At 31.2% G+C, this 18520-nt stretch overlaps 1 protein-coding gene across 1 annotated transcript in view; it reads left to right on the top strand.

Moving 5' to 3' along the window:
* The window catches only part of LOC111639884 (cubilin-like), a 210225-nt gene that overhangs the window by 20620 nt on the left and 171085 nt on the right, over nt 1–18520 (top strand). The window contains exons 11-15 of the mRNA XM_023385828.1: nt 283–523; nt 2602–2621; nt 3452–3692; nt 10304–10488; nt 10583–10745. Of these exons, the coding sequence (XP_023241596.1) occupies nt 283–523; nt 2602–2621; nt 3452–3692; nt 10304–10488; nt 10583–10745 (850 nt within the window). The remainder of the gene's footprint in view (nt 1–282; nt 524–2601; nt 2622–3451; nt 3693–10303; nt 10489–10582; nt 10746–18520) is intronic.

The following is an 18520-nucleotide window of genomic DNA, read 5'->3' as shown; positions in this document are numbered from 1 at the left end:
ATTCAATTTCTTTCTTGTTTTATCCTAATATCACCAATACTAGTCATTATTTTATTTTTTTTGATCTTTAGCAATAATATTACTTTTTTACTTCTTACCTTGACTTTCTAAATTGTTTATTAACTATCCTAAAATATACTTTATACAGTTTTATTAACTGTATAGAATAAAAGTATTGATTACTATTTTTAAATATACTTAACCTTTTCTTTAAAATTTGTATTTAAATTTAAAGGAATAAACATATTTTAGAAGTTATTAATTTAATATTTTTTCTTTTAGGTTTTTAATGTGACATTTAACAGATTTAATATTGAATACTCACCAGATTGTTCTTATGATTTCTTACAAATAAATGATGGTCCTTCTGCAATTGACAATGTTATAGGCAGATTCTGTGGTAATGTTGCACCAAAAAATGGAAATATAATAAGTACACATAATTTTCTCTACATGCAATTTCATTCAGATCGTGATGTATCAGCTGATGGTTTTAATTTAACTTGGACTACTACTGATCCAGGTAATATCTGTGCAATATGTAAAAAATTTATATAAAAGTATTATTATATGAAAAAAGAAAGATTATTATATTAGAATTTCATTTCTGAAGATTTAGAAACTACAGTATAAATGTGGAAAGTTCAACACATTTTTTATATTCATTATATTATTTCATATAATATTGAGGATATTAAGAAATTTAATATTTATCTTATAAATGAGCATAACATCTTTAGCAGCGTGTAAAATGTTTGATTGTGACATTGTTTTTACCCAGTTAATGGGCCATCTTCAGTATTCCCATTAACTGGTTAAAATGGAACTAAAATGGAATAGTAATGGTATAGCACAATTAGTTGAGTAGACTCATGTAAACAATTCAGAGAAGATAAGCTATGATGAAAGTGGTTAATGCAATAAATTTAACAGAAACTTTTAGGCAATAGGAAAGGGTTTGTGTCCCTGATGTTTAGACACGTAGAAAATAAATGATGCAACAGCATGAAGATTCCATGAAGATGCAATAGAATAGAAGTGCATGAAGATTTCACACTTTATTCTATTGGTGTGGAAAAGCTGGGAGATATATCTGATAATTGTAGCAACTTGCTAATGTGCTCTAGCTCCAGAAAGTTGAATGAATAATGATAATACTATATTATCTCCTTTTCTTTTATTATTATCCTCATGCTTGGATAGCCTCTTGTTGAGATATCTTGCCATATAACTAATGTAAACAGTGTTAATATTGAAAACCTTATTTTTGCCTGGGATAATGTATACCACACTTTTCCAGTTGTCATCCAAGAGGTTTGAATCATTGTGTAAAAGTTGATAAACTAATAATATAAAAATATACAGTATCATTTTTAATTTTCATGAATTTAATATATTCAATCTTATTCAATTCATCTCAGTAAAGTAAATGACTACAACTTTGAGATTTAGAAATATTTACATAATATATCAACAAATTTATCATTTTAGGTTATCATCATTATGAAAATATATTTTTATTTTTCTAAAATTCATTGACAATGTCAAAAATCAATTATAGTTTTTTTAAAAATCTAAACTGTATTATAAATAATATTTTTCTGAAGACTCTATAGAGATTTTTTTAAATTTTGAATGATTTTTCATGATAGTTTTATAATTTTTGATTTAAAATTCAATGTATTAACATGAACAGTCAATCTGACATTATACAGTATTTTTTTGTTTTGAAATTGAAACATTTTATATATGAAAAAATTTACTTCTATTATGATCTTAATCTAAAAAATTATTAGTATATTTTTTAAAGTACAATTTTAGATGAAAACTAAATTTATATACCTCCATATTTCGAAACCGTGTTGTATCTTTATATTTGTTTAAAAAACTGCAATGTAGCACAGTAATCAACACATGGCATAACTCATTCATTTATTCAAGCTTTTGTTGATCTGTTTAAAAACTGCAATGTAGCACAGTAATCAACACATGGCATAACTCATTCATTTATTCCAGCTTTTTGTTGAGACGCATTTCTACACATGTTTCGGGCTCTGTTTTTGCCCCTCCTCAGTCAACTAAAACATATAAAAACTAATTATATACATATTATAACCCGACTTATGAATTAAAAGATAACAAAAATAAAAGTATATTTCGTTGGTATATACAAGTAAGACGTAACATACCGTTTTTCAAATGAATTCCCTCTCTGGATGTATTTTTTCGAACGGGAATCATACTCTATATACTTGATTATTTCAGATACCAGGTTGAAGATTTAATCTTACTTCTTTACGCTTCAGATGCAGACTGTCTTATTTAAACTTTACTATACTTTGAAGACCATAAAAAACAACACAATTAATGTACTCAACATTTAGGTATTAATAATATACAGGATTTTTCTTACATACTCAGTCACAGTAGAGTTCTTGAGGTGTCGTAAAGGATTATAATGGACATGTGGCAGAGTTCTTCTTTTTCCGTACGTTTTTTATAATTCTTCTGTCCTTATCCTCTTTGTATCTCATTCGTTAGTGTTGAAATATTAATACTATTTTATGTACAATTAATATTAAGCTTTCTTTCTATTAATAGTTTACTATTATTACATAAAGGTAAATAATTCTTACCTAAACGAATTTGCCACACTTCGCAGATTTTAATTGCGCTATTCTTTCACGGTTGTTTATATTACCATGCTTTCCTCTGAAAAATTTTTCGTATAAAAATTCCCCAGAAGAACCTAGTTTTTAGTTGAACCTGAGTATTAGACTACATTCTAAATTTATCCTTACATACTTGTTTACTTAGGTTTTCTTAAGTATCTGGAAGGACTTCTAATGAGCTTCCAGCACATTTTTTCTTCTTTAATATTAATATCGATACTAATTCATATAAATTTTATATTATTAAACTTGTCATTTTTATTAACTCTCTGTCTTTATGTATTATTATTAATAATCCTTACCGAAGTAACTAGACCTCACTTTCTTAATTCCGTTCTTTCAACTCCTCGATTCTAGAGGCGTTTCTATTTTATGATGATTTGCAAAACAACGTGTTTCTGGTAGGCAAGATTTAATTATGTTTTGTATTTCTTTTAAAATACACTCCAAAAGTATTTTGAATTTTTTCCTTTTTATTTTCCAAAAATTCTCCTTTTTTTTCAAATAATTTTTCTTTCCAAATTCTTTTACAGTATTTTTAGCCAATTCTCGTTAATTTTTAAACTTAAGTTTTTATTTATACAATGTTTATTTTTTATAATTTCTATACTCTCTTTAAATTTTCTGTGATNATACTTTATACAGTTTTATTAACTGTATAGAATAAAAGTATTGATTACTATTTTTAAATATACTTAACTTTTTCTTTAAAATTTGTATTTAAATTTAAAGGAATAAACATATTTTAGAAGTTATTAATTTAATATTTTTTCTTTTAGGTTTTTAATGTGACATTTAACAGATTTAATATTGAATACTCACCAGATTGTTCTTATGATTTCTTACAAATAAATGATGGTCCTTCTGCAATTGACAATGCTATAGGCAGATTCTGTGGTAATGTTGCACCAAAAAATGGAAATATAATAAGTACGCATAATTTTCTCTACATGCTATTTCATTCAGATGGTGATACAGCAGCTGATGGTTTTAATTTAACTTGGACAACTACTGATCCAGGTAATATCTGTGCAATATGTAAAAAAATTTATATAAAAATATTATTATACGAAAAAAGAAAGATTATTATATTAGAATTTAATTTCTGAAGATTTAGAAACTACAGTATAAATGTGAAAAGTTCAACACATTTTTTATATTCATTATATCAATATTATTTCATATAATATTGAGGATATTAAGAAATTTAATATTTATCTTATAAATGAGCATAACATCTTTAGTAGTGTGTAAAATGTTTGATTGTGACATTGTTTTTACCCAGTTAATGGGCCATCTTCAGTATTCCCATTAACTGGTTAAAATGGAACTAAAATGGGATAGTAATGGTATAGCACAATTAGTTGAGTAGACTCATGTAAACAATTCAGAGAAGATAAGCTATGATGAAAGTGGTTAATGCAATAAATTTAACAGAAACTTTTAGGCAATGGGAAAGGGTTTGTGTCCCTGATGTTTAGACACATAGAAAATAAATGATACAACAGCATGAAGATTTTACACTTTATTCTATTGGTGTGGAAAAGCTGTAATTTTTTATTTAAAAGTCAATGTATTAACATGAACAGTCTGACGTTATACAGTATTTTTTTTTTTTTGAAATTGAAACATTTCATATATGAAAAAATTTACTTTTATTATGGTCTTAATCTAAAAAATTATTAGTATATTTTTTAAAGTACAATTTTAGATGAAAACTAAATTTATATACCTCCATATTTCGAAACCGTGTTGTATCTTTATATTTGTTTAAAAAACTGCAATGTAGCACAGTAATCAACACATGGCATAACTCATTCATTTATTCCAGCTTTTTGTTGAGACGCATTTCTACACATGTTTCGGGCTCTGTTTTTGCCCCTCCTCAGTCAACTAAAACATATAAAAACTAATTATATACATATTATAACCCGACATATGAATTAAAAAACGACAAAAATAAAAGTATATTTCGTTGGTATATACAAGTAAGACATAACATACCATTTTCTAAGTAAATTCCTTCTCTGGATGTATTTTTTTCCTTGAACGGGAATCATACTCTATATACTTGATTATTTCAGATACTAGGTTGAAGATTTAATCTTACTTCTTCATGCTTCAGACACAGATTGTCTTATTTAAACTCTACTATACTTTGAAGACTATAAAAACAACACAATTAGTGTACTTAACATGTAGGTATTAACAATATACAGGATTTTTTCTTACGTACTTAGTCACAGTAGAGTTCTTGAGGTGTCACAAAGGATTACAATGGACATATGGCAGAGTTCTTCTTTTTCCGTATGTTCCCTATAATTCTCCTGTCCTTATCCTCTTTGTATCTAATGAGCTTCTATCACATTTTTTCTTCTTTAGTATTTATATCGATACGAAGTAACTAGACTTCACTTTCTTAATTTTGTTCTTTCAACTCTTCGATTCTAGAGGCGTTTCATTCTATGATGATTTACATAATCATATGGTTTCTGGTAGGCAAGTTTTAATTATGTTTCGTATTTCTTTTAAATAGTACTCTAAAAGTATTTTGAATTTTTTCCTTTTTATTTTCCAAAAATTCTCCTTTTTTTCAAATAATTTTTCTTTCCAAATTCTTTTACAGTATTTTTAGCCAATTCTCGTTAATTTTTAAACTTAAGTTTTTATTTATACAATGTTTATTTTTTATAATTTCTATACTCTCTTTAAATTTTCTGTGATAAGTTTCTTTTTCTTTATGTAGGATTTTTACATTATTTTGGTCAATATTACAATTATTCAACGTGCAATGTTCGAGAAAGGCTGAATTAATTCTATTATGTTTTAGATCTGCTACGTGTTCTTTTAATCTAACTTCCATTTTTCTCTTTGTTTCTCCTATGTAATATTTTTTATTTTCACATGTACATGGAATTTGGTATACTACGTTTTTTGTATCTTTCACTTGTTGTTTTCCTGTTGACCTAGTTGTATTATTATTATTTAGTCTGGCAAAAAAATTTTTATATTTCGGGGCGAGTTTTACATTAGTATGTCTTATTTCTTTATTAATTTTTTCATATAGACCTTTAATATAAGGAAATGGAATATATTTCATTTTATTTTCATTTGAAATCTTTCCATTATCTATTTCATTCTTTTCAGGATTCTTTTTATTATTTACGTTGTTGATTTTTTCTTCCCAGTTTGTAAGTAACCTGTTGGGGTATCCATTTAACAAGAATTTTTTCTTTAAACTTTTAATATCATTATCTATGTCCATACATTTACTAGTTCTATTTTTTATCTTATTATATTCCATAGAAAATATATTTTGCTTTATATATAGTGGTATATTTGAGTTATATTTCACTGTTGTTTGCATTGAACATGACTTTTTGAAAGTCTTAAATTCGAGTTCATTCTTTTTTCTTATTATTGTAATATCTAAGTAATTTTTCTCTTGATTAATTTCTGTTTCTGTTGTAAATTGTATCGTTTTGGTTATTTTGTTTATTACGTCTTTTATTTGTTCTAATGTAACTTGCATTTCCTTATACAAAACAAAAATATCATCTACATATCTCCTACAAAAGTGTATTCCTGGTATTTTACTAATATAATCGTCTATATCCATCATCACAAGTTCGGCTAGCTTTGGACCAATCACAGAGCCCATACTGATGCCTTCTGTTTGTGTAAAGTATCTTCCCTTAATTTCAAAATAATTGCTTCTATATGCAAACTCTATTAGATCTATAACTTCTGGTTCTATATTTATCTGTGTTAGTTTTCCCAGGTTATTGATGGATACATGTTAACAATGTCGAGACTGGACATTCTCAGCGTTTCATCGACATTTAAGTTTTTTACATCACTTATAAATTCATCCGTGTTACGTATAGCAATTTTGGAATTTTTGTACTTTTGCAAATGATTTTTTAAAAATTTTTCCAAATTGTACAATGTAGAGTATTTAAAGTCAATAATAGGCCTTATCTTGTGTGTACGTGTGTAGAAACGCGTCTCAACAATGTGAAACGTGTGTAGAAATGCGTCTCAACAATGTGAAACGTGTGTAGAAACGCGTCTCAACAAAAAGCTGGAATAAATGAATGAGTTATGCCATGTGTTGATTACTGTGCTACATTGCAGTTTTTAAACAGATCAACAAAAGCTGGAATAAATGAATGAGTTATGCCATGTGTTGATTACTGTGCTACATTGCAGTTTTTTAAACAAATAAATTTATATAGTTTTTAAAGATCATTTTAGATACAAAAACAATTGTGTTATAGAGTAAAGATAGTAAATTGCTAGCTTTATGTAGTTTTTTTCTAAAAAATAAAAACAATTATTGAAGAAAATGTCTTAAAATGTAAAAATGATTTTCAAAAATACACTGGACGACAAAAAAAATAACGCACCATGAAGGACTTGTTAGATCTGAATAAAAATTGATATGTTGCATCATCTTAGCTAGATATGTAAATGATTAGCTTTTGAGAGTAGGTTCTTATGTTATATCGCCACCAGAGGGGAAAAAATGTTTCCGCTGCCTGGTATAAAGGTGCACGCTGTGACGACTTGTGCATATGTTCTGCACTTTTATTCATGGTTTTGACTTCATTGAGTGACAGACATGCCTCTACGACGCATTCGACAGCCTTACACTCAGTTAAGTGAGTTTAAGAGAGGTCGCATTGTTGGATTGAGAGGAAGATGGTCATACTGCCGGATTGGCCGCCATCTGAACCGTTCTGATAGAACTGTTAGGATGTGTTATGAGCAGTGGGTAAGTAGGGGTACACACGAACGGCAAACAAGTTCCGGACGCTATCGACAGACCACCAGAAGGGAGGATTGTCTCATTGTACGTCAAGCACGGACAGCGCCTACAGCTTCATCGTCTACCATTCATGCAGTAATGGCACCTGCATTACGGAACAGTGTATCCAGCCGCACCATTTCCAGGTGCTTAGTAGAAGGCGAATTGATCTCCCGACGCCCAGTATGTGTTCTACCGTTAACAGCCACCCACCGACGCCTCCGTCTGCAGTGGTGTCGTGCATGACAATCGTGGACCGCTACCGACTGGCAGCATATTGTGTTCAGCGACGAATCCTGCTTTTGTTTGGGGGCTCACGATGGCCGTGTGAGAGTATGGCAGCCCGCTGGTCAAGGTGTCAATCCGGCCTATACCGTGGAGCAGCACACGGGCCCAACCCCCAGTGTTATGGTGTGAAGAGCCATAACATACGACAGTAGGACACCTCTAGTTGTCATGCGTACTACCCTCACAGCCAAACGATATGTGCAATACATCCTCCAGCCACATGTGTTGCCCTCATGGCAGGGCTTCCGACAGGCATATTCCAGCAGGATAATGCCCGGCCACATACTGCAGCGGTCTCCCAAGCATGCCTACATAACGTTTCCACACTTCCTTGGCCTGCATGATCTCCAGATTTATCGTTAATCGAACATGTGTGGGACCACTTGGGTCGCCAGCTGCGACAGCCACAGGATCTGACTCATCTTGAGTCCCAATTGCATCATGCATGGACAGATATGCCTCAGAACATTATTCGCGATCTTTATGCCTCCATGCCAAGGCGTATCACAGCTTGTATCCGCGCTAGAGGCGGCCCAACAGGATATTAGTTCCTGCACTGTATTGCATATTACTGCACAATAAAGTATGTTTTTGTTTTATAGTTGCAATCATATATCTGTCTAGCAATGACGATGTCATATACCAATTTTTATTCAAATCCAACAAGTCCTTCATGGTGCGTTATTTTTTTTGTCGTCCAGTGTATATACTATTGATATATTTTGAAATTGAGAAATATTATTAGAGAAATTAAAATAGTAGTTATAAGTTTTATTTTAACAATCCATAAAATTAAATTTTTTCTAATTGAAACTGTCAATTTGTTTGTTAGAAAATTGTCTCCCATAAACTTCTATTTCACATAAATCAAAAAAAATACATACACTCCTCAAAAATGAAAATGCAACACCTTGAAGAAATACATGTAACCACATGCAAAGTGCAGGATCAATAGAGGTGACAGAAATATGCAAATGATTAAGTTTCAGTATGCATTGGGTCAGTTTTGGGATATAAAAACCAGCAACTGGCTTGGGCCATAAATGCTATCAATGACAGTTTGCAGTATCTGAACTTTTGAAGAAGCATAGAAAATGTCTCAGAGAAGACAGCAAGCTGAATACAACCAGTTAATAGCTGGGAAATGAGATTTACCCTGGAGATGTGCAGCCTTGATTTGTTGATGCACACAGTTGTCACACATGTTGAGCACGACATGAGTATCATCCAGCAATGTGTGACACGATGGATGCAGGAACATCTGCAAACACACTGAAGAGGAAGTAGATTGCACCAATGCAAGACAGAGTGGACAGATGAGCAGATTTGCAGAATGGCCCTTTGGAACCCTTTTGCCAAGGCATGTGACCTCCAAAACTGCATGTTGCCATCAATGGGTGCATGTGTGTCCACCCAAACCATTTGCAACAGATTGCACAAAGTCAGGCTACACACACTGCAACCAGCAATGGAGGTGCCATTAGCTGCTTGACAAGGCTCCACACCTGACATGGTGTTGTCACCATTGCAACTGGACCACTGAATGACAATGGGTATTTTGAATGAATCCAACTTCTGTCTGTGGAGGAATGGTGGATGTGGCGGTATCTTGGGGAATGCTATGTGCCAGCCCTTTTTGTCAAGTGTCACATCAAGCATCATGGTTTGGGAAAGCATCATGTTTGATCAGCAGACAGCCCTGGTGCGCATTTCTGTTATTTTGACAACAGACCAGTACATCACACGAATTGTGAGGCCTGTGGTTTGGCCATTGGTGCAGGCCACACCCAACACAGTGTTCCAACAAGACAATGCCTGATTGCATATTGGACGGCCAACTCTCACCACATGAATGGAATTCACATCCTTCCCTGTCCAGCAGCCTCGTCTCTTTCTCCCATCAAACACCTGTGGGGACCTTGCCACATACTGTAGACAACATGCATACCACAGTAGATGCAGCTTGGAAAGGGATACCTCAGGCAACTATTGATTGCCTCATTGATAGTATGCCTCACCATATAGTGGCCCATGGGATCATATTTGTTACTGAATAAACAGGCATCTGTTGTACATCTTTGTTTGTTCTTTTAATCATTTGCATATTTCTGTCACCTCTACTGGTCCTGCAATGTGTATGTGGCTATGCACATTCCTTTGTGGTGTTGCAATTTCACTTTTGAGGAATGTATTATCCCTTCTGAGGCATAAAAAGAATTTCTCGTTTTTCTACTTTTTGTGAAATACCTGTTTTTCCAAGACTTTCTTATTTTGAATATGATAGTTATATCTATTTTGTTTTTACTATTTTACTGAAGTATTATGAATGTAAATCAGAATTTTTGACTTAACTCTGATATGCTCTATTCTATTTCTTTATTTATTGTTAATAGTTTGTTGCTTGAAAGCTTTTATAGTTAATTTAGTCATTAATTAAAATCTATTTACTTTATATAAAAGTAGTCATAAACAATATATTTTTTATATCTATTATTTTTTTTATAAATGTATGTATTATATATATTGAAAACAGTTTGTGGAAAAATCTTTGAAGAAGTAACTCATGGAGCTGTATCTTCACCTGGTTATCCTGGAAATTACCCACATGACAGAGATTGTTATTGGGAACTCAGAGTACCATTGGGAAAGCGCATGTTAATTGTTTTTACAGAATTTAAATTGGAGCATCATGAAAATTGTTCCTTTGATTATCTAAAAGTAAAATATCTTTTATATATCAATACATAATTTTTATACATTTATAAATTGATATATGTTAAGTAATTAATATAATATTTTTGTTGTTTTGAAGATATATGATGGGTTATCAGATTCTGATCCAGAATTGGAAAAATTATGTACAACACTTACTCCAGCTCCTGTAAAAACATCTGGGCCTCATGCACTATTATATTTTCACACTGATGAGACTTTAAGTGATAAAGGTTTTCAACTAGCTTATACTGCTGTTGCTGGTAAGTTGTTTTTATATATCAACTAATGTGTTGTCTGATTTATTGTTTTATATGTTTCATTGTTTATAAGTGCAGTTTAGTTTGCTGATAACATATGACATTAATGTGTTTATCACATTTTTAATAAAAAGCTGAATGTTTTCAAGTTGAAAAGAACAATTTAGTTTAAATAATCAAACATCCTTACCACACCTGATATGTTTTAAAAGCTATACAACAACCAAAGCAGAATATTATCGGGCTTGAAACGGCTATAATACTAATAATTTAATAGCCAATTTGGCATTATAGCTAACACATTAGGCGTTAGCTCTAATGCCAAATTAGAGCTAACGAGTTAGGCGTTATGTGCCATCTTATCAAGGGATGGCACCTAACACCTAACTCTAATGCCAAATTGGCTATTAAATTATTAGTATTATAGCTGTTTCTAGCCTGATAATATTTGGCTTTGGTTGTTGTACAATTTAGTTTTTATTTATAATATTTGCTATTTTGTTATTAATTTGTTTATAATTTTAATATTTATAAATATTTTTAAAATAAAAATACAAAATATAACATTAAAACTAGTTTTAGTACTTTCAAATTTACATCCATCATCAGAAACACTCAAATGATCATACAATGCCATTGTTCCTGATGAAGGATGTTGGTCTGAAAGTAGTAGTTTTTTATGTTTTATTTGTATTTTATAAATTCCATAAAAAATAAATAGTGGAAAGAACAAATGCTAAAATGAAGATAGAAGTTAAACTTTTAACTCTTGGATTATTTGTTAAACTTTTGGGACATTTCCATCCCATCATCAGACCCACAAAGTTCAAATGAGAACATTTATAGGTTAGGTTAGTTTATTGAACATAATAGGCAGTCGCCTGTTACGAGGGAGTACATGACAATGATGTAAGATGGAAAATAAACATTTAATAACAAAATCAAACATATCTCCACTTTAGAATAACATATAGTGTTTAAGATTTTACATTTAACAGTCTTCTTACACCATTATAACAATTGTAAATTTCATTAGTGGTAGCTAGATTAAATTTATTGTACATATGATTGACAAAACTTTGGCTAATATTTTGATCTCCAGTGATCTCTGATTCTTGATCTTTATTAAGGTCACATCCATAAAATAAATGAAGCTTTGATAGTGTTTTAGCACAATTTGGACAAACGGAGCGTGCAAATTCCAAATATTTGCCTTCAAATATTAATCCATTTTGATTCAGTCTCATCTGAATAAAAAATTTTTTGACTTGAAAAGTTAGATTCCTAAAAATATAGTTGTTAATAAATGGATAATTAAAAAGGAAATTATAGTAATATTTATTACTTCTCTTACGAACATCTTCAATATCCTGAGTTATGGAACATTCTACAACTCTAAGCATTAATTGGTTAATATATTGATTATTATTTCTGAGATAATCAAAAACTAAATTGATGGAAAATCCATAGTCATTAAATATGTGAGACAATTGAGCAATCCAATTCCTATTTATATTTGTCTTCTGCAATCTTTTATGCAATAATAATACCAGATTATTAGATAAATCATCTGTATTAATTATCTTGTGTAACCATTTCAAGCAGGCTTTTAATAGGATTGTGTTTATTTTATATCTGTTAAATTCCAAACGAAGAATGCTTCCTGGCATATTAAACTCCAATTGATATAACTTGCGTATAAATAAATTTTGGATTTTTTCAAAGTTATTAAATTTATTGAGGCACCAGATTGGAGCAGCATATAACAAAGCATTTAATACTATAGAATTAAACAGTTTAAAATGTACCTTATTATTTCTTATTTTTGCTTTAGAGAACAAAATTATCAGATTATTTAGAAGATTTCTAGATTTAACTGTAATATATTTATAGTGTTTGTCAAAAGACAAATTGAAAGACCATATAAGTCCTAGAAATTTCTTTTCGTTGACAATATTTAATTTTACATCTTGAATACAGAAAGACATAACTTTTTTAGACAGTCTGTTTCCATTTCTGAAAATCATGACCTCAGATTTGTTAGGATTAATTTTAACCTTCAACTTATTTAGATATTCAGTTATTTGTAAAATTTTATGTCGAAGAGCAACCGCAGATGGAGCAACGATGACTATGTTGTCTGCATAGGATATTCATTGAATACAAATATTATCAATATAAATACCATCATTTTCATTCGTAAAACAATCGTTCAAATCATATAGAAAAAAATTGAACAAATAAGGAGAAAGAGGATCACCTTGTAATAATCCCCTGCCAGTTGAGAATGGATTTCCACATTTATTATTCTGTTTAATTATAATATTATAGTTGCCGTAAAGTTGACCAATAATACTTACTAAATGTTTGCAAGCCTTATGTTCAAGTAACTTATTCTGGAGCAATTTAATACATATTGAATCATATGCCTTTGATAAATCCAGAAAAATAGCAAAAACTTTATTTCTCTTTTTTAATAACTGCAATTGAATTAGTGACATTAAAACGAATAAGGCTTTCTGCGTGCCCCCATTAGCAACGTAAGCAAATTGAGTTCGATTATGTAGATTATTTATATTAGTCCATCTGTTCAATTTTTTGGCTAAAATAGCTGTGAAAATCTTTCTGAAATTTGACAATAACGCAATTGGATGATAGTTCGCAGGCTCATCTTTGTGACCTTTTTTATAAATCATAGATAAAATCACCTCATTCCAGATTAATGGAATTTCTCCACTAGAATAAATGTTGGTAAAGATTCTAGTCAGATACTGTACCAATTTGAAAGATAAAAGTTTGATTACAGAATTAGGAATGCCATCGGATCCAGGAGCCGATTTACTTTTTAATCTATTAATGCAATCTTGTGTGTCTTGAACTTCAAAGAATTCATTTTGATTTACATCAAAACCTATTGAATAATCAATGTGTATGTTTGCTTGATTACATGTATATTCATTCGAAAATTTCTGAAAATGACTCACCCAATCCTCATGACTGATAGTTCTTTGACTGGTATATCCTTGTCTTTTCTGCTGATAATCGTTAATGATTTTCCAAAAGGAGCTCGAATTCTTAACTTCCATTAATGTTTTGTTTAAATTTGCCAAATATCGTTTCTTTTTTGCTCTTATTAAGTTCGAGTAAATTTTCTTACTATTAATATACTTGTTCAAATCCTCAGACAAATTTGTCTTTCTAAAAGATTTTAAGCAACATTGTTTAATTAATTTATATCGATAACAACAGTTGTTGAACCAAGATTTTTTATATTTGGTATTTGTAGTCATACATCGATATTTTACCTGGCATTCCGATATTTTAGACATTAATCTCCGATAGTTTGAAATAGGATCATTATTTTTTTCTTGCATTAACAGATTTTCTGTTATGGATTCTGAAGAATTTAACCATTTCTGTAAGTTAAACCTTAGGTTATAGTTCTTTTTATTTTTTATTAGTTGAGCTTCTCTATAACATTTTATCATGGATTTATCATTTTGTATTATAAGCTGCAGAGGGAAGTGATCAGATGAATCCTCATTTAAAACTGTCAGGGACATACACTGATCAACCAAAACCTCAGAACATATCATGTAATCAATTATTGACTTACTATCATTGCATAAATAAGTAAATTCAGCCGGAACGTCGCCATTTAATCTGCCGTTTAGTATAAATAATTGATTTTCTTGCACGAAGTCCAATAATATTTTGCCTTCACAATTGAGCTTTTTGTCTTTGAATTTTCTTATGTTACTAATATTCTGAAAATTTTGGTAAAATTTAGTATCAATATTTTCACCAATGCGAGAATTGAAATCACCTCCAATAATCCAACTCTGAGTTAAACAAGTCCATCTGTTCATATGATGTTGAATTGCAGTGAGGATCGTCTTTTTATCATTAGAAGGTGCAAGATATGTGACTATAATTCCTAGGTCCATTAATCTCAGAATTTAATTTTTTGTTTAATTTAATTATAGCCACTATGTAATTCAACATAGTGTGTTGGTAAATGATTGATCCAAAAAACTTTTTCACCAAAAGTAAAATTCCACCAGAAGGACGGCCGTACTTACTTACTCTATGAGCTTCACTAAATACTATATAATTATCAGCTTCAAAATACTCTTTTTCCATTGAATTAAGTTCCCTTAACCAAGTCTCAGTAAATCCGACTATCACTTTTAAATTTATAAATGATTTCGCTTTGAGCACATGTAACTTAGTTTTCAAACCTTGACAATTCCAAAATGTGATTGAAGTTTTAATATATTTCATATATTTTATATCTTCACTGTGATTGTTACTATCAAGATTGTAATCATCGGCATCATCGTTATTTTTTTTGAGTGTTGACCAAATGTTATCACCAATGTTATATTGTTTATTACACATATCGGTTGTTTTGTGCATAGAATCTAGTCTGCATGATATAAAAAATGGTCGATTGGAATAATTTTGTTAGTATCCATGCCCAAAGAGTATTTGAGATTATTTTTAATAAAATAATCATCCCTCACAATTAATTTAGTTTCAGCAACAAATTCTGTCTTGATTTTCTTAATCAAATTTTTCCTTCTAATTCTGGATCTACAGTAGAACCCCTCTAATCCGTCACCTTTGGGACTGGGGGTATGGTCGGAACGCAAAAATGGTCGAATTATCAGAAAAAAGTAAAATAAACAATCTTCCCCTTTGTCCAGTCTTTGTAGCACTGCTAATTTTTCATTTAATGAAAGAGTAATGTGTTTACGTTTCACTCCTGACATGTTGAAAACACACACAAAACTGTACATGTACACACAATGTAAAACATATACTGTAACGAACACAGAAAAACGCTATGGACGGTGAGTCACCGACGAGTCAGGACAAGTTTCTCGACTCCGACCACGGTCGGATTAACCGGAGTGACGGACTAGCCGAGGGCGGACTAGAGGGGTTCTACTGTATAACATAAATTTGACTTCATAATAATATTAGCAGTTTCATTAGCAAATTTGGATTTATTCTGCCAAAATTCCTTGAGAATAAGATTTCTATCTTTAATTGATGCCAGTACTATTTTTATTATATTATTAATGGAATTACTTTTCCCTTATGGAATTAAATGATCAATTAGAATATTTTTTAAATTAAGCTCAACCTCAATAAACTCAATGAACTCCTTCAACTTGTCATTTGATTTAAAAGGAAAATTAATCACTATCAAATTCGTATTGTTGTTTTCATTAGTAATGCTATCCAATTGGAATTCAAACATACCTTTCAAATATAAGACTGTCTTCATTTTCTCTTCTCCTATAAGAATTTTCTGATTAATGGCTTTCATGTCTTCTTTAATTTGAATATTGTCTAACTGTATTTGGCTTATTTCCTGTTTAATAGCACTAATTTCCTTGTTTAGTAGTTCAAATTTACTCTGTATTAACTCATAGATTGATTTTAGCGAGTATTCCGGTTCAACTGCGCCACTTTGAGCGAACTGATCTGATAATTCAAAATAATCAATAATTCTAGATTTTCTTGTTGTCCCAATGTTTTCTCTTATGTCTTCGTCTATAATGTCATCGTCGTTAATCATTTCTATTACATGACTTGTATTATCAGAACATGGTACTATTGCCTTTTTAGGACGATCGCACCCCTTCTTTTGCATAGCTATTGACTTGAGCCGGGAGGAGAATGTTGTAACGGACCAGGGTTAGTTTCTATTCCGGCCATAATTAGCAATATTAACAACAAATACAATGACGTGAAACACATTAACAAACCAAAAACGTTAGGTTACAATTAAAATTAATAAACACCACAACTACAGTCCACGCAAGGTTAGGCATAAAAGTCACCAGCACCGACGATGTCGAGTAGCGCCCCCTTTCGAGAACATCTATATGTTTCCATAGATTATTCTGAAAAAATTCAAAACATTGAACAGTTTTTTTAAAGTTAGAACAGAAGTTTTGTTTGATTTAAAACATCTCAGTGTAATAGCATTGGGCTATTAGAAGTAAATGTCATCGATTTTGTAAAATAAAGAATTTATAAGAGTTTATTTTCTAACTCAAAGTTGAGTGAACTTCCAATCCAACACAAATAATAATTAGCAGGTATTCATAAAATACTGTGGTGAGCACGTGGTGATGAATGGGTTCTCACAAAGAGACAGGAATATAAAACAATAAGACGTGCTTTATTTTACTTTATGAATATATATACAGGAAAGGTTCGTTGATTCCAACCTCCTTGTTCCTCACTTTAATTAAACAAAAAGGGAACAAACAACACCGATTTTTAATTTACAGTGGAGATAAACTTTTCTTTCGCGTAACAAAGGAGACACTTAATTACTAACTTAAAACTACTTATAACTAGAAGAGGAAAGGAAGAACAGGAATTAGGATAGAATGGGAGAATAAAAATGGAAATTTCTAGTAAGGAACGGGTACCCGAATGGTTGACTGAGGTGGTGGCCACTTGATGATTTCGTCTTTGGGATTCTTTTCTTCTATGGGGACGGAGCACATGCGAGGACCCAAAATTCGTCCTTTAGTCTCGGCTTTTCCAATGTCCTTTTTCTCTTCCAATGCTACTTCTTTCTTTAGTGTTCTTCGTAACCCTTCCGGCCGAAGCAACACCTAACTCGAGACCGCTCTCTCCGACGGTCTTTCCTCCTCCGGTCCAAAGCCAAAAGTGTCCTTATCGTCCCCCCACTTGCCCTCTGGGCTATCTTCGCTCCTTTGTCCCGAAATTAGGTCACTGACCACCCACATTCAGACGAAAGTTCCAGAAAGTATAGAAACAGAACAAAGAGAAAAGGGAATAGAATATCCTTATATATACATAAAAAAAAAAACAAATAAAATATACTGGTGTACCACCACAATACAAATCTTTAGCTTCCCATTACAATTAGTCAATTCATCTGATCATGACAATGACATATTAGTTTAATCCTGTGATTTTTTTGCTTTCTTACACCAAAATCCTACTAGCATACACTCAAACAAATGGGGGAGGAGACATTATAACGAAAGTACCACTAAACCCCATGTAACATAGTCAAGTCACTATCTTGTCCCTGTAGCCTCATTGATTGGAACAGAATCTGTTCTCTCTAAGTTCCTTTGTACAATATCTTTGTTGCTGATTGCTTCCATATTCCTCCCATGTTGGCGCCAAAAAGACATAGTTTCTCTCCCAACCACATGTCAATATATATAAAATAAACTAAAATACAAATAACTTTACTATCATACAGTATGTTTATCTTTTTAGTCCCAATTAAAAGTCCAAAAGTTAAAAGTTTAAATTACCGAGAGGGAGTAGCAAGTAGAGTTTGTTATGGAAAAATGGTCAAGTGTGAGATTGCAGGAAAAATGATAAAAGTAACCATCCTCATGTGTTCAGTTCAGTACAGTGTTGGTGGATATCACTAAAGAAAGTTCTTCAGTTATTCTGATAAGAAGAAACCTTGTGTTCAATATATGGATCTTAGATCTGCCATCTGGGAGATGCATGTCAGTTTAATAGCTTCTTGGGTAAGACCATTGTTGCTTGACCTTTCTTTAAACCCTCCTTGTATTTTTTTAAATCTAGTTGAAAGAGTATGGTGCTATCCAGTTAAAGACTGTTGTCATTGTTGTTATCTGTGACCAGTATCCTATATGTTCTACTCTGATTCTTTATAGAGAAGGTCTCTTTGTCATTTTTAGTGAGCTTTATGTAGAGATGACTGGATTGCTGATACCTTGACCCTTTTTTTTTTGAAA

The sequence above is a fragment of the Centruroides sculpturatus genome, unplaced genomic scaffold (genome assembly GCF_000671375.1).
Source record: "Centruroides sculpturatus isolate CEXI.00-Female unplaced genomic scaffold, Cexi_2.0 scaffold1317, whole genome shotgun sequence".
Taxonomy (NCBI): Eukaryota; Metazoa; Arthropoda; class Arachnida; order Scorpiones; family Buthidae; genus Centruroides; species Centruroides sculpturatus.
This window is presented reverse-complemented; position numbering and strand designations above follow the sequence as displayed.